Source organism: Lagenorhynchus albirostris, chromosome 8 (assembly GCF_949774975.1).
Source record: "Lagenorhynchus albirostris chromosome 8, mLagAlb1.1, whole genome shotgun sequence".
NCBI lineage: Eukaryota > Metazoa > Chordata > Mammalia > Artiodactyla > Delphinidae > Lagenorhynchus > Lagenorhynchus albirostris.
Window position 1 is genome coordinate 14,167,089 of NC_083102.1, and position 21,217 is coordinate 14,188,305.

General features: G+C 54.3%; 2 protein-coding genes across 2 annotated transcripts in view; one reads left to right on the forward strand and one right to left on the reverse strand.

Annotated features, from left to right (window-relative positions):
- Positions 1-21,217, forward strand: part of HIPK2 (homeodomain interacting protein kinase 2) — a 386,834-nt gene that overhangs the window by 208,077 nt on the left and 157,540 nt on the right. The window lies entirely within an intron of this gene.
- Positions 735-19,877, reverse strand: CLEC2L (C-type lectin domain family 2 member L). The gene is made up of 6 exons (XM_060156576.1): positions 19,688-19,877; positions 10,198-10,272; positions 7,710-7,876; positions 6,747-6,847; positions 5,021-5,133; positions 735-2,129 (listed from the first exon to the last, which is right to left on the reverse strand). The coding sequence occupies exons 1-5, from the start codon at positions 19,875-19,877 to the stop codon at positions 5,022-5,024; spliced, it is 645 nt and encodes a 214-aa protein (XP_060012559.1). The 3' UTR covers positions 735-2,129; position 5,021.

A 21,217-nucleotide genomic window follows, 5' to 3' on the forward strand; every position in this document is an offset into this window, starting at 1 on the left:
TGTGGGTATTACAAAAGCTAGCATGCTCTAAGACCCTACTCAATTTACATCATAGTGAAACAAGATGATAATTGTTTTTTTTTTATATAATAAATGTATTTATTTTTGGCTGTGTTGGGTCTTCGTTGCTGTATGCGGGCTTTTCTCTGGTTGCGGCAAGCGGGGGCTACTCTTTTGTTTCAGTGCGCAGGCTTCTCATTGCGATGGCTTCTCTTGTTGTGGAGCATGGGCTCTAGGCACGAGGGCTTCAGTAGTTGTGGCTCGCGCGCCCTAGAGCGCAGGCTCAGTAGTTGTGGTGCACCGGCTTAGTTGCTCCGTGGCATGTGGGATCTTCCCGGACCAGGGCTTGAACCCGTGTCACCTGCATTGGCAGGCGGATTCTTAGCCACTGCGCCACCAGGGAAGCCCAAGATGATAATTTTTAAGCACTTACTATGGGCCAGGCACTTTGTATGAATGGCTGGCCCTAATAAGCTCTTAACTAGTGTTCATTGTTCCTACAATTTTGTCTTAGATGTGTATGTCTTTATTCAAATGGAATCTGTGCTCTAGACTACAGGACCCTAAAGTACATTGCAAGGCAGTTGAGCATCTTATCTTTTTCTCTAAAACATCTGCAAGTTTGCATACTTTTTGTGGGCAGCTGGACTGGCAGTACAGATTTCTGAGATCAGAGACAGCATGGTGTAGAAGAAGGAGCCCTTGAACTAGGAGTCAAGATCAGTTTAGGTCAACACACGTTTATTGAGCACCTTTAGTATGTACCAGGCGCTAGAGAAAAAAGGGGCGTGAGAGTGGATCCCTGCCCTCTAGGGGCTTACACTTCTGCGTGGATGGTGGACAGGTAAACAAACAAAGCATGATACGTGCAATAATAGCATCAACAACGAATAGAGGAGCCACAAGACCTGAGATCTAGCTTTGCCACTAGATGCGTGGCTAGATGCGTGACCTTGGACGTGTTATTTAACCTCTCGTGGTCTCATGGATAGTGAGAATTGGGTCGATAATTTCTAATCCCTGAAATTCTAACATCTACAGTTCTCAAAACCCTGTGAGGTAGGCAGGGCAGGCACGATTTCTACTTTATATTAGAGGTGAAGCCTGGGGTCAGGGAGGTTGAGCACAGCAGCCTGAGCTACACATCTGCTTGTTGGTAGAGCTGGCCCCAGACCAGACTCGGGCAGGTCTTCTGAGTCAGGCAAAGTGTGTGTCCACTCCAGGCTGAGACGTGGGATCTCTGTTGGGCACGGCAGGAGGTTTTCTGGATGACCCCTGTTTGAATCTCATAGTTGCTCCCAGTTTGGAGTTCTTTACGGACTAAGGAAAGAGCAGTTACCTCCTCTACCTCCACCCCCTCCTGATGTAAATACACAGCAGACAGTGGGCATTTCTGAAAACCAGGTCGTCTTTCACAAACAGCACAGTGATGTTAGCATAATTATCCTGGTGACCACAGGAATCTTCAGCCGCCAACCGCAGTCACTGATGGAAACCCTCCCCGGGCCTGGTTTCCACTCGCGGCCAGCTCCTTGCCCTCGCCAGCGGGGCTCTGTGTATGATGCAGAGGATGTTCTGGAGGCGAAGGCAGCTCTCCCTCCCTCACGGCCTGGATGCTCCCTGTCACCTCCACTCAGCCCGCCCAGTATCTACGTGCTTAGGGAATGTGAGCGAGCTAACTTAACTGAAGCAAAACAAACTAAAGAGTGCATCTTGCCGGGCCTCTAAAACCATGCCACGCCCACCAAAGCCAAAAAGCCACGCCCACCAAAGCCAAAAAGACGAGCCTCTTATGATGGCCAGCCACTGCTGTCTCCCACCATGGCAAAGAGTTTCAGAGATGACATTTGGGGGCAATCTTATTGTCATATACAACAATTTTTTTTGAGCACATGCTACGTGTGCTACAAAGAGGCCAGTGACACATAATCCCTGCTATCCAGGGGCTTATAGTCAGATGCCAAGAGCGGTCAGATGACTTTAGAGATGAGTCACAGATGAAAACTTCCGAGAGACTCCGGAGGTGTGAGAGGAGGCTCAGTCTTAAGTGCTGGAGTTGCTGGGGTGAGGGAGTGGTCACTGAGGGCTGCCGCTGTCCTGGAAGGAGTCCCAGGGAGCTCGAGCTGGGCCTTGAAGGGAGAGAAGGACGGAACTCAGTATTTGCATTACCCCCTCCCTATGGGAAATTCACCTGAAAACCATACGACGACGATAAAAGTGCACAGGAAAAAAATCGCCTGTGGGCACCCCACGTCCTCTCCCAAGGTGGCCCCTTCCACCCCGCCTCCCCTTCCACCACCTCCTAGGCCTGTGATGTACAGCAGTAGAGCAAGTCCCTTAACCGCCCTGAGCCTGCGTCCTCATCTGTAAGGTTGTAGGAGGGTTTACTAAGCAAACACTAGTGAAACCCACCAGCAAGGCAACAAACGCTACCTCCAAGTGAGTCCTCCTGCAAAAAAAAACCCCGTCCCTCCATCTTCACAAAGGACGTCTGAGGGTGACCTGGTGTGCGTGCTCCGGCCTTCTACCCGCATCCTGCCGGCTCCAGGGGCTACGCCGAGGACAGGGCTGCCGTGCGGGGTCAAATTCACCCAGGGCGCAGCCGCCCAGGCTCCCAGCCAAGCACCTTCTCAACTCCAGGGGCAAATCCTCCAGAGGGGCTGAGGAGTGGGGCTGGAGTAAGGGTGGTCCCTTGGGCCTGCCCCCAACACCTCCTCCTACGCTCCACCGAGGGGGGGGCCAGCTCGAGCTCCGAAACCGGCAGAGCGTCCGGCCTCCGTGCTGCCACCTGTGGCCGCCGGCCCCAACTGCACCCGACTCCGCGGCCCCGCCCACCCAGCCTGGCTCCGCCCACGTGGGAGGTGCGGGTGCCTGGTTGGTGTATAACCTTTGGAAGAATACTCAACGTTTCTGAAGTTTGGAGTGCCAGTGTTTTGTTTTGGTCTTCCTCGTTGGAACAGATAAGAGAGCTCTTAAAACACCCATGACCTTGGGTCAGAGTTCCTCTTAGCTCTACCGGACTTAGAATTGTTGTGCGGTCCCAGGGCAAGCCCAAGGCTAGAGAGCTCATCTGCCAGTGTGCCTTGAGGCAGCAGGCTGTGCATATTGAATGAGAACTAAGATCCCAGTGGCCCGGGTTCCTCGGTCCCTGCTGTCCCACACTGCTCCCTCCCCACCCACGTCGTGGCGCCCTTCTTCCCGCCGGAACCCACAGGACAGGATGAGAGCACAGCTCTAGCCCACCCCGTCCAGGACATTTTGTCACCCGTGGCAGCATAACGTGCCTCAGGGTCTTTCTGAGAGACTTAAATGAGGTGCCACGTGGAAAGCAATGAGCCCATCTTTGAGGGGAAGATACTGGTGAGAACTGGCGTGAGGGCCCTCCCACTTACCACCCGGACCCCTGACCAACCCAAGCGGCAGTAGCGGCAGCTGACCACTTCCTCAGTCCCAGCCCCTCAACACACTTCCCCACAGGGGCTGGGAAGGCGGTGGGCTCCCGCCACCCCTCCACAGGCCGCACTGAATTCCCTTAGCTTCTTTATTGCACACTCAGGTTCGACGCTGGCTTTCCCGTAAAGATAAAATATGAAACCACAAAATCCCCAGATTTTACTAAATACCTGGAAAGCTTTCAAAAAGCTCAACGAACCCAAGCTGACAGTTTTGTCTGAAAACTGACAGTAAAAGGACAGAGCCGAGCAGAGCAGGACCTGTTTCCCTGTGAGCCATTTTCTGAAGATGGGCCGGGACCCAGATTCACACACGCGGCTCCCACGCGGGCTGGCTGTGTCCTACCCGGCCACAGCTTGCTCTGGGCTCCACGTGTGTGCATTGGAGAGGGTGGCACCTGCAGCCCCTGTAGGCCCAGGGGAACCGCCAGCCTCCCCCCACACCCCTGTCCCCGCTTCCTCTCCAGGCAGACCAAGGGGGGACAGGAAGGGGCCCCAGCACCTGCACAAACTCTTAACCGGCCCAACATGAACATCATCTCTTCTCTGTGGCTCATCCTCCTGCTTTCTTCACCCCATCTTCCCCTAAGGCAGAATAAGCCATCCTTCAACTGGGTTCCAGAACGTTCTAGTGCTTTCCAAGCTGTTTCCTCTGCTCCCTGTGCGCTCCTTGGGGGATGAAGCTGTGGGTCCCCATGCCTAGTGTGGTGTCTGGCACGAAGTAGGTGTGGATCAATGTTTGTCACGCTGAGTTGAATAGTAATGAAGGAACCAGATGGAGCACACCCCTCAGACATCTGAGAATAACTCAGTGGCCTGGCAACATTAAACGGTGCCCTGAGGCCACAGAGTGTGTTTTTGGCCTTGCTTGCTACACATGCCGCCTGCCACACCGGTGCCTCTTGGTCATGTCCCTCCAAGGACGGGCACCCAGAGACATGCCCCTCCCCCAAGCCATGATCCTGGAACAAATGACAGCCGACTTCTCTGGACGCCAGTCGTCTCTTTAGTCCATCAGTGACCAACACGGCAGCACCGCGGACACAGCAGGGGCCTGCCTGAGACCCCAGGCGAGGCAAGGACGGTGGATGCTGGGCCCAGGCGAGGGGGCTTCCCTTCTGGCCTCCCCAGCAACCAGGAGAGAGATGCATGGGGAGGGGGCCCATCTGTGTGGACAGTACCGCAGCCTGTCAGCCCCCAGCCTTCCTCAGAGCACCAGGGCCTCCGGAGGAGGGAATGTTCCAGGATAGGGCCAGGGAGGGACTTGTTGGGGTGACTAAGGGTGGACTCTGAATTTGAGCGGGGGCTGTGTGCCCTCGTGGGCATGCGTGAGCGTGTCAGTGTGCATGTGTGGCTGGGGACAGATGCCTGCTGTACTACTGACTCATGGGATTTGACTGCCGAGCCACAGGACCTGCCTGGGGCCAAGGAGACCAGGGACCAAGACTCCGGGGCCTGGGGGAGTGCCCAGGGGCAGAAGGCAACCTCCTCACTGCTTCGCTTGGAGACGAGCCCGGGGCTGGCAGGCCTCGGAGGCTGGCTGGAGGGCCGCCCCTGGCCTGACCCACCTCATGTGTAGGCCATCTTGCTGCACACCCAGGGCCGGGTCATCAAACACTCCGTCGACACCAGCCTGGTGGGCTCCACGAAGACGCACTCCCCCGGGCCCGAGATGGGGAATCTGTGGCGGGGAGAGAAGAGACCAGGCACTCATGACCTGGCAGACGCGGCCTGTCACTGGGCAGCCCCAGAGGCCCTATGACTTGTCCTTCCCTCTGGAGCAGCCTTCCGGGACAGTCGGCCCCCACAGACCTTGCTAGCGTGGCTCCCGTCGCCTCCAGACAGTGCATCACGGCTCCAGCCCCCCGGTGATGCCCACGGGTGTTTCTGGGACGCACCCTGCACTCCTCCATCCGGCTCCGCCATTCCTGTCGGGCTCAGCTCACTCATCCCAGGAACCCGGGGCCCCGTCTAGGACCACGCTCCACACACCCACCTTCCCCACAGCGCCCTGCCTGCACCTCCTGTATCTAGCACAGGGGGGGTTCTCCCTGCCTAACATCATCCCTTTTGAATCTCAACACTTCTTCTTCACCTCATTTGGTCACCCTGACCTGAGCCCCCTGCCAAGGCTGGAGCTGGGGTCTCATAAGAGAGGGCATCAGGAGGACCCCAAGAGGGAGAAGGGGGGCCAGGACCACCTCGATGTCAGAGAAGCGTGGCCCCAAGGCCCGCTGGTTGTCAGGTAGTCAGCGCTCTGGGGACCCCAGCCTCCAGGGCTCCCTGGGTTCCGGGAGCAGGAAGCTTCCAGAAGGGGAGAGGTGGGAGCAGCAAGGGCAAGACGTTCTCAGCAGCTCTAAGAACAGATCTGGGATGAGGGCAGGACAAGGAAAAAAAAAAGAAAACAAGGAAGAGGCAGTGAGGACAAAGACAGGTGCAGGAGACAGGGAGAAGCCGGCACAGGGAAGGAGTTGTCACAGGCCGCAGTTCACGTCAGGTCGGCAGCTGTGCCCCCGCCCGGCTCCGCGGGCCTAGTCCTCCAGCCTTAGAGTCTACGTCAGAAGCTGAGGTTCTTACTCCCCTGTGTGTGCTGCTCTGCGTCTCCCTAAGCCTAAACTGCCCCTACACCCACGACTCCTGCCACCATCGCCCCGCAAACAGTCCCTGGCTTTGCACACCCGCCAACCCATCACACACTCCCCGCCATACCACGTGGGCCACACAAATAATACCACCACTGCACACACCACCAACACCCTCAATAGGTGTTTTCTCTAAGGGAACCCTCCTGGTGCCCAGGGTGCAGATCCCATTTCTCCCACAGTGACAAGGTTTAGGTGACACGTGGCCTCCCAGAACAGAGGCCCCACCTCCCACCCTCCCTTGCAGTCAGGTGTGGCCGTGAAGCTAAGTTCTGGCCAACGCAGAGGGATGTCCAGGGCATGTCCTCCCTTTCCCTGAGCCACACTGAGCCGTGCAGATGGACTGGGGAGCCACAAGATGGAAAGAGCCCGGGCCCTTTCCAGCAGCAGGAAGCTCTGTTGCCTACGTGGAGCCTATGTGGAGCAGGGCCCACGTGTTGCCTACGTGGAGCAGGGCCACCAAACCAGGCTGGACTTTACCAGGGAGAGAGTGGTAAAGCCGTTATCATGACGGCGTCTCTGTCCCACACCCCTGACCCTAGAGGTGAGCGGCTCCAGCTAGCATGAAACCAGGTTCTTCAGGAGGTGCGTCCGGGAGGCTATGGCTTCCCCGGTCTAAGCTCCTTGGCCAGAAGATGAAGCCTCAGCTCACGTGTCTGGGTCAAACGGCTCCCCGTTGACCCAGTGGAATTCGTCCCCCACTCTGCGCAGACCAATCCAGGGCTCCCTCCGTGTGAACTTGAACATGAATTCCTGCACCAAGGAAAGAGGGAAACCTCAGAGTCAGGTGCGGTCTCCTGACTGCTCACACGTGCCCAGACTAGCCTCAGCTTGGAAGACTGGCTCCCAAGATGCATAGACGTGGAGAGGGTGACGCCTCACTGCATCCCAAGAGTGAGGAGCTGGGGTTACAGACACCCTGCGCTCACGTGGAGCTGCCTGCGATGGCCTCCAAGGGACCCGGGCTCTGGGAGTGCACCACTGGGCCAGGAAGCCTGGAACAGGGTTTGTCTCCTAGCTCAGTGGGCCAGCATGCCTGCGTTCCTCCCTTTCAGGAAGCCTGGAACTGCCTACTCGATGGGTTATCTGGGACACATCTCAAAGCTCAGGCTGGATGTCCTTCTACCCGCATATTCCTGGGCCTTTCTCTGCCGAAAGGAGCTATCAGACTGTGTATCAGAGAAAAACGGAAGCGACTTAGATTTTCTGCTAATTTGGATTGCATGAACTGTTGCCCTCAAAACCCCAAATGGCCAAGGGACCCACTAATTGTGTTTCTTTCACATTTCTAGTGATATAACTGTGTTAAATGAGAGATCAGGCCCTGATTTGGACTAGCAGAAGAAGCCAACGCGATTTTTCATTTCACAAGTGCAGGTATAATGTGTAATGCTCACGCTTCAATACTGAGTTGAGCTCAGCAAACCGGCCTCGGGTGGACATAGTTGGCCTTGACAATAGCGGTGGAAACAAGAGCCCCTCGTGGACCTGCTCAGACCCCATGGAGCCCACGTGCACCCCCCACCCCAGGCTGTGCTCTGGAAACAGGTCACAGGGGACACCAGGTCCTTGGGGCAGGGCTGTCCCCGAAGGTCCCCGCCCCACCAGCACGCACCAGCTCCTTCTGGCTCTGGATCACTGCCAGCGCCGCCTCGTGGCCGTGACAGTACTGCCTGCCCGTGTTCCAGTCTCTCGGTTCCTCAGAAAAGAAGTAGCATTTCCTTCCGTAGAGCAGCCAGTCCTCCGGGCAGGGCGCCTCGCACTTGATGCAGCCCTTGGAAGCTGCAGGGAAGAGGGGTCAGTATCCACCAGCACAGCGGGCCTCTGTGCGGCCCCCCAGGGCCCCCCAAGCTCCCCGCCACTCCCTCCACCTGCCTCCACTTAGGTGCCCATCAGCCACATGCCTCGGGGGAGCGCCTGTCACAGTCCCTGGCAGGTAAAAGGCTGGTGGCTAAATGAGTAAGGAAGAGGAATTTGGGACGCTGCCCCGAGGGGAAGTGACAGCAGGTTAGGCCCCTGGGTTAAGCTCTCCTCTCTCTCTCCGAACTCCCCGAGGCGTGGAACCCGAGAAACTTGGACTTGGAAGGGACCTGGGGGCCATGCGTCCTCTCTCTCCAGCCAGGGTGGGAACCGTCCCGATGGGCCTGCTCTCATTGGCCACACCCTCATCAGCTAACACTGCTGAATTGCTGGAAAGATCCTTTGCAATTTTTGAGTTCCAACCTGCCTTCCCATGACCTGGAACCTGTGGGTCCAGGATCTGCCTCTGGAGTGACCCGGACAGACCTGGTCTGTCTTCCACCTCCTACTTGAAGAAGGACCCCTGCCTCCCCTCTTCCAGGATTGAACAGACACCGTCCCTTCCACAGTCCCTTGCAGGGACTCCAGAGCCTTCTCCATCCTGCCCGGCTCAGTACGGTGTGCCCACATCACCAGTGAAATGCTGCCACCAGAACAGGCTGGGACACGTCAGCTGTGGTCCACCACCCAGCAGTGATCACCGTACCCCTTCCAGCTGCTGTGGGTTTTCCAGTCTTCAGAACCTCCAGTGAGAAGAATCTGCTTATATGTGCCTATGTGCACTTTTCTGGGAAGGAGGCCCAGAACTTCCATGAGATTCTCTAAGCCTCCTTGCCAAAAGGAATTCAGCCATACTCGCCAACTATTTTCCTATGATCTCTTCCTAAGCCAGGTCTCCCCTGTCCAGAACATGTGTAAATCACATTGAAATCCAAATGCAGGATCTTGTGTTTATTTCTTCCACAGTCATCTCAATCACATTGGCTCATTTGAGTTTCTGAAGATAAATTTTAATCTTGATTTCTTTTTCATCTGTCATATTGAGCATTCCTCTTTGAAGTGTTTCACCTGCAGATTCCGTAAGCATATTTTTTTGTTTGTTCTCATACAAGAGATTGACTAAAATGTAGACCAGGACAGAGGCAAGAACAAGTCCATGGTACTCGAGCCCCCAGGGGAGCTACCACCACACCAACACCAGTTAATTAATGGGCACTCTGGCATGCCTGCTCGATGAGCTCCAGGCCCACTTAGACCTACTGGCCATGCATTCCCACGAGGATCTCCAGGGACTCTTGTGTTTTACCGCAATCTCAATATGCTGTGTTTACACATTGCCCTGTCCTCCCAACCTAGCAACAGAACAATTTGATTTGTAACAATTAGTCTAGGTGAACCCAGGCTCACCCCAGCGCTCGCCACATTCCTTGCTAAGTACTCACAGCTCCCTGCGTAGCCTGCATGCCCTACAGGTGAGGGTTTGGTAGGAATTGATGTTATCAGTGGATTTTCCTCCCATTTTGAGGTCTTAGGGTGCTTCTCGAAGATGAAAGACAGAGGTCTTGAAGTCACTTTGCAAACCCTTCAGAAGCCATGACATACTTTGACTTGAATCCATTAAATGCAGCAAATCCCAGGGTCATATAGCCTCGCCTCCCTTGCTTAGTAGCAGTTTCCCCTTTTGCATTCCTCCTTCACCCCTTTCAGTCCTACCTGCCACTCCGTGTTTCTCAGGCCTCTCCCCCTTGGAATGCTCTGGTCCCTCTACCTCCTGCTCTCTAGGAAACTATTCATTCTTCAGGGGTTAGCACATGTGTTCCCCACCTCTGGGAAGCCCCCAGGCAGTAACAACCTCTACCACTGGGCAGGGAAGTTGATGTCATACATTTAAAACAATCTCCGACACTTAGCCCGGGGCCTGACACACAGCCGGGCTCAATAAATGTTTGTTGAGTGAGTGAATGAGATCTCTAAGGCCCTTAACCCAAACCGTCTCCTTCAAGAAGCATTACGTGACTAACACACACCAAGTTTGTTCTGCATTCCCGAAGCATTTTTGTGAACGTACCTAAGTTAACATCTCCACTTTCACTGCACGGCTTAGCAAAGAGGACAGGTATAGTCGATGTGTGAATGTACTATTTTAGGCTAAAATCTCATCTAGAACCAACACTCTATTTCCTATTTACTTTGACCCCACAGAATTGGCGGTATGTCTGGAACCTTTCTTTACCTAATTAGACATGCCCTTGACGAGGTGTGTAGGAACTGAATTGCATAAATGCTCTGACATCTATGCTCACCCAATATGCTCATCACCACCAGGATGGCGAACAGAAGCACTGCGATGGCCCCCAGCAGGAGACGCGTGGTGGTGTCTGAGGAGAGAGAAAGGGGTTATTACCTGGCACATCCCCACCACCCATCCCCACCTCCGGCCGCAAGTCCTGATAGTGAGAAGCTCTGGGGCTGTGTTTGAACAAGCCCTCCAGGAGACTCTGATGCCGCAGTCTGAGGTGCCGTTCTAAAGCACGGGTCTGTCTGATTCTGCGATCCCCCTGCTTAAGAACCCTCCCTCCGGGGCTACGCACTTGAACTCCTTTAGTGGCTGTCGGAATTTTCCAATCTTTCATCTCCTGCTGCTTCTCTACCTCATCCCTGGTTTCAGCCAGACGGACTCCTTGAAATACCCCAGTCCGTCCTCACAGCCCTTCAGCTGGGTCTTTGCTCCCAAATTTCTTCTCCTCCACTGCAGTCTCTTGAAATCCTGCCCCACACCCTCCATTCTCTTCACGAAAGCTTTCCCGATCCTCTGGCTTCTCCCTTTTAAATTTATATTTATTGTTCTCACGTAAAATTTTAATTTGATGTTTAATGAAAGAACCCTTTTAGACTTCAGACACAAGGTCTTTGAAAGGTTTTTTGTGATAAAATATACATAACATAAAAGTTGCCATCTTAACCATTTTTAAGTGTGCAATTTGTGGCATTAATTGTATTCACAAGGTTGTGCACTGTGAATTTGCAAATTTCCACTATTTGCAAAATGTTTTCATTACCCCAGACAGAAACTCTGTACCAATTAAGCATTAACACCTCATTCCCACCTCCTTCCAGCCCCTCGTAACCTCTAATCTGCTTTCTGTCTCTATAAATTCACCTATTCTAGGAACCTCATGTAAGTGAAATCATACAATATCTGTCCTTTTGGGTCTGACTTCTTTCACTTAACATAATGTTTGCAAGGTTCATCCATGTCGTAGCACATCAGAATTTCATTCCTTTTTTATGGCTGAATAATATCCCATTGTGTAATTATATACATTTTGTTCATCCATCCATCCATCCATCCATTGACAGACACTTGGGCTGTTTCCATCTTTTGGTTATTGTGAATAATGCTGCTATGAACATTGGCAAATATCTGTTTGAGTCCATTTTCAATTCTTTTGGGTATATACCTAGGAGTGGAATTGCTGGATCATATAGTAATTCTACATTTGACTTTTTGAGGAACCACCAAACTGTCTTCCACTGCTGCTGCACGATTTTGCATCCTACCAGCAATGCCAACGCACAAGTGTTCTAATTTCTCCATCTCTTCACCAACACTGGTTAGTTTCCATTTTTGTTTGTTATAGCCATCCTAGTAGGTGAGAACTCCCTTTCTATTTTTAACCATTTTTAAAACCTTTTAAAAGTTATATGTGGGGGCCTCCCTGGTGGCGCAGTGGTTGAGAGTCTGCCTGCCGATGCAGGGGACCCGGGTTCGTGCCCTGGTCCGGGAAGATCCCACATGCCGTGGAGCGGCTGGGCCCGTGAGCCATGGCCGCTGAGCCTGCACATCCAGAGCCCGTGCTCCGCAACGGGAGAGGCCACAGCAGTGAGAGGCCCGCGTACCGAAAAAAAAAAAAAAAAGTTATATGTGTGTATAGATGAAAGAAGTGTCTCCACAGCCCAGTGCTGGGCTGTCCACCATTACTCACCCATGACGAGCTAAGTACCAAAATCGAGAGGAAGTCTCTAGAAACTTACAGCAATTCAGCATTGCTGTGACATCCAAGTGCCTGATACTCTTTCTAGTAATTTGTCTGTATTGTACTTCACAACCAATTGGGAAAAGAAACCTGGTCCTTTATCAAGGATCTGAAAAGCAACAGATCTGAAGCCAAGAAATTCTATCAGGCTTCACTAAACAAACTAACAACCAAAGAACATTGCCCCTTCCACAGAGGCAACTACTTCCAACCCTTTTAGCTAATTCTTTTGGTATTTACCTCCAAATCTCTAAAAGCTTTGCGTATGTCAATACTTTTTGACTTTTCTATTTAAGACACTACTTATTAACTTCCCACAGTAATGAGGAAGATTTAATTCTCTGCATGACTGTCCCCATCCTGACCACTCACACACTACCTGCTCTCTCAACATCATAGTTTGTGTTACACTGATAATTAGGTGTTCTTTTCGTAGGGCAATGTAAATGCTACTCCCAGGAAAGCTATGCAGTGTATTATGATCTTTATTTCTACACAACTTCTTGTTTCCCTGTAATTAATCATTTTCCTTTGCTTACACTTCTGTGTGCTCATCATTATTTCAACTTCAAAACTCCTTTAAGCTGATGAGGCAGAATCAGGAATTCTACTTCACCTTTGACTCAGTCTGCACAGGCTGCGCTAACAAAAACCACAGACTGGGTGCTGAAACAACAGACACCTCTCTCTCACAATTCTGGAGGCAAGGAAGTCCAAGGTCAAGGTACCAGCAGATTCCATTCTTGGTGAGGGCCCCCAGGATGGGATTAGTGCCCTTATTAGAAAAGGAAGAGCCACCAGAGAGGAGAGAGGAAGCCCTTACATCCACTTTGCCTTTGCTATTTCCTGAAGATTTTTTTCAACTTTATCTTCCCACTCTCTACTGAATCTTTTATTTCTACAATTATTTTTAACTGCTAAGGTTTTTTTGGGTTTGTTGATGCTGTTCCCTGAATACTCCCTCTTAAAGCATCCTGTTCTATTTTTTTTTTTTTTTGCGGTACGCGGGCCTCTCACCGTTGTGGCCTCTCCCATTGCGGAGCACAGGCTCCGGACGCGCAGGCTCAGCGGCCATGGCTCACGGGCCCAGCCGCTCCACAGCATGTGGGATCTTCCCAGACCGGGGCACGAACCCGTGTCCCCTGCATCGGCAGGCGGACTCTCAACCACTGCGCCACCAGGGAAGCCCCCTGTTCTTATTTTAATGATGCAAAATTTTCTCTTACCTCTCTGAGGATATTACTGATAGTTTTTTAGGGGTTTTTTTGGGGGGAGGGGGGCTCCAGAGGGGGTGGGGGAGCGGTGGGCAGAAAGCTTAATCTGTATAATCTCTGTTTTCTCCAAACTGTTTTTTTTTTCCTGTTCATTTGTTTTGGTCTCTAGCTTCCATGTCAGAGACTTTCCTCAGATGTCTGGAGATCCTTGGTTATTTGTTCATGATTAAGGCAGGAGGAATAGGACTTCACTGGCACCTCTGAGACAGGAAGGGGGGCTTATTAACTGTGAGGGTCGTGGCAGAGTGACGGGCTGGTCCTCAAGGCTGTTTGTTGACCTCCTTGGGTTTTTCCTCTTGGGTCAGTGTCCCTAGAGACTGCTCTTCTGTTTTCCCTCCTGGAGGGTATAGGCTTGGCTGGGAAAAGAGGCTAGGAGGCCAACCTGAGCCCTCAATACATAAATGTCGCCTTAACTGCTTGCTCTCAAGTGTGTTGGTGTCTGGAGGCCCTCTCTCCCCAAGGCAGAGGGCTGGGGATGGGCTCACAGGGTGGGGAGAGGATTTGGGGATTTGAAGTCTTCCTAACAAGTGTTCAACCAGCCCTCCTGATTTCAGCTCCCTCTTCATTCACGGCCGTGCTGACTGGTGCCCCGGTCTCTGCGCTGTGGGGTTCCTGTTTGTGATTCAGGTTGCTCCTCTGCTTCCTGAACTTTCTCAGGCCAGTGGATTCAGTGTCAGTTACACCATCGTTGATCCCTATGTGTTTGTTTGTTTGTTAAATTTATTTATTTATGTTTGGCTGCGTTGGGTCTTCATTGCACCGCCAGGCTTTCTCTAGTTGCGGCGAGTGAGGGCTACTCTTCATTGCGGTGCGCGGGCTTCTCATTGCGGTGGCTTCTCTTGTTGCGGAGCACGGGCTCTAGGCGCACGGGCTTCAGTAGTTGTGGCTTGCGGGCTCTAGCGCGCAGGCTCAGTAGTTGTGGCGCACGGGCTTAGTTGCTCCGGGGCATGTGGGATCCTCCTGGACCAGGGCTCGAACCCGTGTCCCCTGCCTTGGCAGGCGGATTCTTAACCACTGCGCCACCAGGGAAGCCCCTCGTTGCTATTGTTTTGTCTCCTGTTCTTGTTATCCTTGTGACCTTTTAAAAATCCCTTTACGGTTGTATTAATGAGCTTTGGGAGAGGAAGAAAATAAACGCAGTCTGCCATCTTTACTTGCAAGTCCAACAGACATCCGGGAGTCCTTCCTATGAGCACGGTCTATACTGGCAAGTGACCAGGAGTCCAGAGGTGGGTGCCTTCCGGCACGGTAAAAACAGAGGCTCACGCCTGCCCTCGAGGGCTGGGCTCCTTCTGTGTCTGCTCTGCTGTCCTCAGGGGCAGCTTGTTGTAAGACTAATCCCCTTGAGCTGCATATGAATCCTGCCTTTCCCTTCTTTATTTTTTTTATTTTTTAATTTTTTTTGGCCGCACTGGGTCTTTGTTGCAGCTCGCGCAGGCTTAGTTGCAGTATGTGGGATCTTAGTGCCCCGACCAGGGATCGAACCCAGGCCCCCTGCATTGGGAGTGCAGAGTCTTAACCACTGGACCACCAGGGAAGTCCCTCCTTTCCCTTCTTTAAATGCCTCTCAGTCCTCTTCTATAACCCTGGCACTGCAATAAGAGCATAGCATCGTCAGCCATTTCACGGGGGTTCAAATCCCAGCTCTGCCACTTTTTAGTGGCAAAGCTACTTAGCTTCTATTTTATTTCATTTTCCTCGTCTTTCAAATGAAGTCATAATGGTGTCTCCCTCTTAGAATTTTATGAGAATTCAACGTATAGGCCTTAGAGCAGTGCCTGGCATGGTAAGCTCTCCCTCAGTGTTAGCAGTTACCATCATGATGATAATCGGCCCATGGGCTTCTCTAGGGTGAGGGCAGTGCTTTACTCACGTTTGGGTTCCTTAAAACAGGGCTTGGTCATTGCCTTGCATGTTACAGAGCACCCACTGATACTAAAGAACACAAAGGGAATCTAGCTACCCTGAATGACAATGCCCTTGGCCGTGCGGATATACACCTGCTTTCGGGGAAAGGGGAGTCTGTGCCTGTGTCCCCAGCATTGCCGGACCTGAGGACTCTCTTCGCTCTCTCATGGGGATGACTGCTCTGGCTGCTGCGCTGTGGACAGAGAGAGGGTGCGCTAGAGTCTGACACGCCAAGACAATGTTGTATTAGTTTCCTAGGTTGACGTAACAAAGCACCACAAAGCAGGGGGCTTCAAACACCAGAAGTGTGTTGTCTCGCGGTTCTGGAGGCTAGAAGTCCACGATCGAGTTGTCAGCAGGGCTGTGCTCCCTCTGAGACCTGTAGGGAAATCCTTCCTTGCCTTGTCCTCGTTTGTGCTGGTTGCCTTGCCTTGTCCTCGTTCATGCTGGTTGGCTGGCAGCTGCGTCACTGCAGTCTCGGCCTTCGTCGTCACATCCTTCTCCCTGTGTGTCTCTTTGTCTTCATGTGACCACCTCTTATAAGGACACCAGTCATATTGGGTTAGGAGCCCACCCTGCTCCAGTATGCCCCCATCTGAACTAATTACAACTGCAAGGACCATATTTCCAAATAAGGGCAGATTCTGAGGTGCTGGGGAGTTGGGACTTCAACATATCTCTTTGGGGGGGATACAATTCAAGCCGTAACAAATGTCTAACTCAGCAGTCCTTCCTTCTATGCAATGGCCCTTATTAGATGGAGTTTGAGGGTGCAGTTTATTTATGTTATAAATGTATATGACTTAGCCTAATGTTAGAAGGAACAACTGAAAAAAACCTGGCACCCAAGCCCAGACAGATCTCCCAACACCCTCACATCCACAGTGCAAAAGAGAATCATAGCTGACGTCTCTAAGGTGCCAGGGCCACGGCCTGGAAAGCATACTCTTGACTGTCACAAACTATCAAATGCAGAGTTTGGTAATTTTTACATTTTTAAGAGGCTTTGCTAAATGCATGTGTGTGGTTTTGAGCAGGAAGTTGTGGGTTTATGTCTTATCAAGAAACTTTCAACATTAAAAATTCAGAATTGGTGAGCACTGGAAAATCTATAGCCTGAGATTTGCAGAATCACTCTGTCCCCACTCCTGTACCCCCAGGCTGCTTTTCCTCACCCTCCCTACCCCAATGCCAGAAATATTCCCATCTCCCATCACCTCCAGTCTTTCCAGAACCCAGGCGGGAGCTCTGGATCACTTTCCCAGCCTGTCCCCCAAGGCTGAGGGTGGAAGGAAAGGTTAATATCCACAGGGAGAGGACTCAATCGGGAGAATTTCTGTTTGGCTTCCTATTTATAAAGCTAACTGTTCATCGAAGGAGAGTCTTAAAGACCTGGGCTCTAATCCCAGCTTCAGATTTAAGACGTTTTCCACGTCACTTAACCTGTGAAGAGGAAAAAGCATCTGCCGGAGGTGGCAGGGCTGTCTCAGGAGCGCGGGGAGGGGAGCTACATGCGTCAGAAGCACAATTTGATTCTCTCCAATTAGCCTCCCCAAGCCGCACGTTGGTCAGCTCAGGACAGAGTAAGAGGTTTCACATCAGAGGGCCTCGTGGCAAACCCGACGGGATTTCACGAGTGAGAGAGCAACGTGCATCCTTGGGCAAGACACTTAGCCTCTCTGAGTCTCAGTTTCCTCATATGTAAGATAGGTACAACACTCCCCAAGCCCCTGCAAGGGCAGATGTGAGGGTTAAACACGACAGCTATTGTGAAAGCCCCAGCACGAGGCTCGCGCTTTGTAGGTACTTGATAAATATTCGGTACGTGGTAATACAGGAGCACAGGCCCCCTGAGGGTTCAGCTTGGTCAAATCAAGAAGTCTCAAGACAGATGCTTGGCTAAGCAAGGGCTGCAAAACCCCTTGGTCCCCAGACCTGGCAGACCCCTCATCCCATCATGGGTGTTTCTCAGGGTCTGTGGACTGAGCTTATTATGAGGACTTCAGTTTGGGGCCGGAAGTGGACTCACAGTAGGCAGACGAGCAGTCAAAGGATTTCAGTTGAGCAGTTGGTCATACACTTTCCCTGGGTTCCCTCATCAGGGATGCCGGGCTCTAGGGACTGGGGAAAGGGATCACCTGCACACAGCCTACACCCCAGCACCTTTGTCTGTGTAGCCCCGAGAGGCAGAAATCCTTATCTTGCTTAGCAGATGAAGAAACTGAGGCTCAGACAAGTTTGAAAACCTGCCAGCCCGCTGGCAGTGGAAGGATCTGGCTCAGGCTTACCCAACTCCAGAATCAGTGCTCTTTGCACTGCAGCAGGCTGCCTCAGCCCCTGTCCTATGATTTCTGCAAGGACAGGGATGTTCCCAGTGCCTAGAGCTGCGCTGGAACAGTGGGGCCTCCAGGAGTGTTTGTGGGAGGTGAGGAAGAGTGCGTGAATGTGGGGGGATAAGCACACGGCAGGACCCTGGAGAGCACCATCGTGGTCCGAGAGCTCCCCTCTCCCCGCAGGAGACGCGGCGCCCAGGGAACACCCAGGAGATACTCGGGACCAGTGGAGGGGAGGCCCCTGGCAGGGACACAGACTCCACATCCTAAAACTCCTGTGGAAAAGGCCCACAGGCCCCAGATGCTGAGCCCCCAAGGTCCACAGGCACCAGGGTGGGGCTGCTCCTGGTGGACCACGGGAACGAGGGCAGGGGCCGGAGGTGCCACGAGACACAGAGCCGGGCCAGGCAGGGAGCCATGTCCAGACAGGCGAGGCGAGGCTGGGCCACAGGTGGGCACTGAGCACAGAGTGGGCTAGACTCCACAGGGCCTGGAAGACCCAGTGTCCTGAGAGACCCCCTGGGCCATTTCCTGCCGGGCGTGTGGCTTCTTCTTCAGCCTAACTTGCAGGTGGTCGGCCCAGCCATGGCTGGGAGTGGGAAGCAGAAGGGGCCAAGGTCAGGATGGGAGGTGAGACGGGAGCCAGCCAGTCGGAGGCACTGAAAGAGGCCGCACCACCCCTGAAGTGGCCCCTAAGCCCTGGGGGTTAGAATGAGGTTAGGGCAGCCCCTGGAGAGATGCTTCCGCATGAACGAGTGGAGAAATACAGGCAAGAGGCGTGAGCAACTTCAAGAAATAACTTGGGCAGGAAGGAAGCAGGGGGTCACAGGCAAATCTAACAGTGAGCCCGAAGATACACGACAAAGAGAGGGTTTGTCCCCCTTTATTCAGCTCAGCTCTCCCCAGACCGAAGGTCCTCTGCAATGGCTGTCCTACACTGAGTTCCAACATCTTTGCCTCCTTTGTCCCAAATCACCATCCAGGTGTCCAGCTTTCCCCTCAGAGTCTGCACAGCCCCTCCTCAGGCCATCTGTGTCCCTTGGCCTACCAGCCTTTGGGCCAAATGCTGACAGAACTGTCCCCCCCTCTCCCTGCTTGGCCAGGCACCTGCCCTGGCTGGCACTGGTTATGTCCCTCCCCTGACCACGGCCCCGCCTTCCTCACTGACCTGGCCTTGGTCTGACCCCTCTGGGCCACCACCACTTCTCCAAGGGCCCCCCACTGTCTCATTCTATGCTTCAAATCTCTCAACAGCTGCTTCAGACAAAGTCCAAACACTTTCGCAAGGCCTGGGTGGCCACTCACGGTCTGGGCCCTCCAGACTCCTCTCTTCTCACCGCGCCCCACCCCGATCCTGGTATTCTGGAGGTCAGTTCCCCACAAGGCACAGGCGAGTCCTCGCCACTTGATCCCTGAACGTGTCACTCCTCGAGCCTGGTGCACCCATCTTTCTCTTTCCACACCTCCTAAGAGGTCACCTACTCCAGGAAGCCCTCCTTTTCTGACACTCCTTCCCTAATGGTTGGGTGATCCAGGTCCTGGGCTTCCCTAGTTGATGCCATCCAGGCAGGTCCTCGGCCTTTGGACTCCGGGTGTCCAGAGTACCAGCCCTCCGGGCAGCTCCAGCACCTCCCACAACGCACAAGTGGCCACACAAGTTAACTGAACTCACGAACTTGAAATCTGTCTTCCACTTTGGTGACCGCCCCCTTGGCCAGTCAGGGGTCAGGCCGTGAGCCCCTCTGACTGGAAGAGGTAGGTGGGACCCCCGACTTGCAGGGAAGGCCCTCTGGCCGATTCTCCCTCCAGGCACCACCAGCGCCCCATCCCCCAACCCCCTTCTCACGGGGCATTAGCACCGCGTCGGGGTCCATAGCTTTTGTCACTTTGCCCAAAGCACTTTCACTGCTATAGGGTCAAGCCACTCTCTCAATATGCCTATCGGGTGAGTGCCGGACAGTAACTGTCCCCCTTCACTCATAAGGAAACAGGCTCAGAGCGTGAAACCTGCTCCCAAGGTCAAAGAGGGAGTTAGCTGCAGAGACAGGGTCAAGGTTGAACTATAGGTGGTCCCCAGTTACCTGTTCCCCACCGCCCCACAATGTGTCATCTGATGCCCTGGCAATCCTCCGGGTTCCAGAGTCGCGCTCCCCGCTCTCCCCACCGGGAGACCGGCCAAGGTGACTCTGTCCCGCCTCCCGGGTCCCCGGGCCGGGGGATGGAGGGCCGCTAGGCGCTTACCCTCCAAGGCCGCCTTCCAGCTGGTGCTGCCCTCGTAGCCCGACCCCGATCGCCGCAGCAGCCCCTCGGGACCGCGGCCCTCCGCTTCGGCTGGCGAGCGCAGCCTGGGCGCGGCGGGGGCGGGCGCGGGGCGGACGGCGGGGGGCGGCGGCGGCCGGGCCCGCGCGGGGGGCTCCTGGGCCGGCTCCATGCCTGTCGCTGCGCCGCGCCGCGCCGCGCCCGCGCTCCTGTGCGGAGGTGCGGAGCCCGGCCCGACGCGCACTCTGCGCTCCGCGCGCCCTGCGGGCCCCCCAGACCGGCCTCGGGTGGGCGAGGGTCGGGGCTGGCGCAGGCCGAGGCTGAGCCCGGCTCCCCGCGCCGGACCCGCTGCGCCCGGCGGCCGCCACCGCCTGGGTCCCCGCGCGCCGCGCCTGCCCCGCTGAGCCGCAGCCTCCGCGCAGAGCCGGGGCGGGGGAGGAGGAGCGCGGGGAGGTGCGGCAGGGCGGGCGCAGGGAGGGAGGAGGCTCGGGGCGCGAGGGGACCCGCAGCCCCGCCCCCCGGCCTCCCGCCCCCTCGGCGGGAGTCCAGATGCTGCGGAGCCGGGAGCGCGGACCCTGGAGCCGGGAGCCCTGGCTTCTAATCCAGGTCCACCTGGCAGCCTCCTGCTTGTCCTCTGTTAAAACGGGAATCAAGTTCATGCGGCTCAAGGAAGATGAGGGGCTTTCCTCTGGGCTACCCTGGAGCCAGAGCAGAGGGGTGAGGGCTGTGTCTTCGGCCAGAATCGGCGAGCACGAGAGAGCAAAGTGCCGACGGAGCAACATTTCAGATTCAGTTAACATTGAGCATCTAGTAAGTGCCAGGGGGCTTGACAAACGTGAACTGACAACACCCCCAGTTAAGGATGAGGACCGTAATTAGAGAGGTCAAGGGCATTGCTGAAGGCGGCACCGCACGAGCGCACGGTTGGCTGGTTTTCTGACTCCCAGGCCAGGGCTCCCTCGATGGTCTTCACTTGGGCACTCTTTCCGTGGCTGAGCCCGGGCCACCTCCGGCTCCACGCCCAGCCCCACGTCTGCGTCCTCTCTCAGCCCATGATTCCTCATCCTCAGCCTTCCTGCTCTGTCCCCCACCACCAGATCCAATCAGTACCGACTCCTGTGAACCGTCCGTTTCAGAGGCTCCCTTCTCACAGCCCCGCGCCAAGTACAAGTCCATTTCATCTGTCTGGCCGCAGCCTCAGTCTCCTTACGGTCTCCCTCGGCTCTTGCTTCCTCCTGTCTCAGCACCAGAGGCATCTTCGTAAAATGTGAACCTCACCAGTCCTTCAGGGCCCCCTCTACCTGTGGGCTTGGTCCAACTTCTTTTTTTTTTTTTTTTTTTTTTGCGGTACGCGGGCCTCTCACTGTTGTGACCTCTCCCGTTGCGGAGCACAGGCTCTGGACGCGCAGGCTCAGCAGCCATGGCTCACGGGCCCAGCTGCTCCGCGGCATGTGGGATCCTCCCGGACCGGGGCACGAACCCGTGTGCCCTGCATCGGCAGGCGGACTCTCA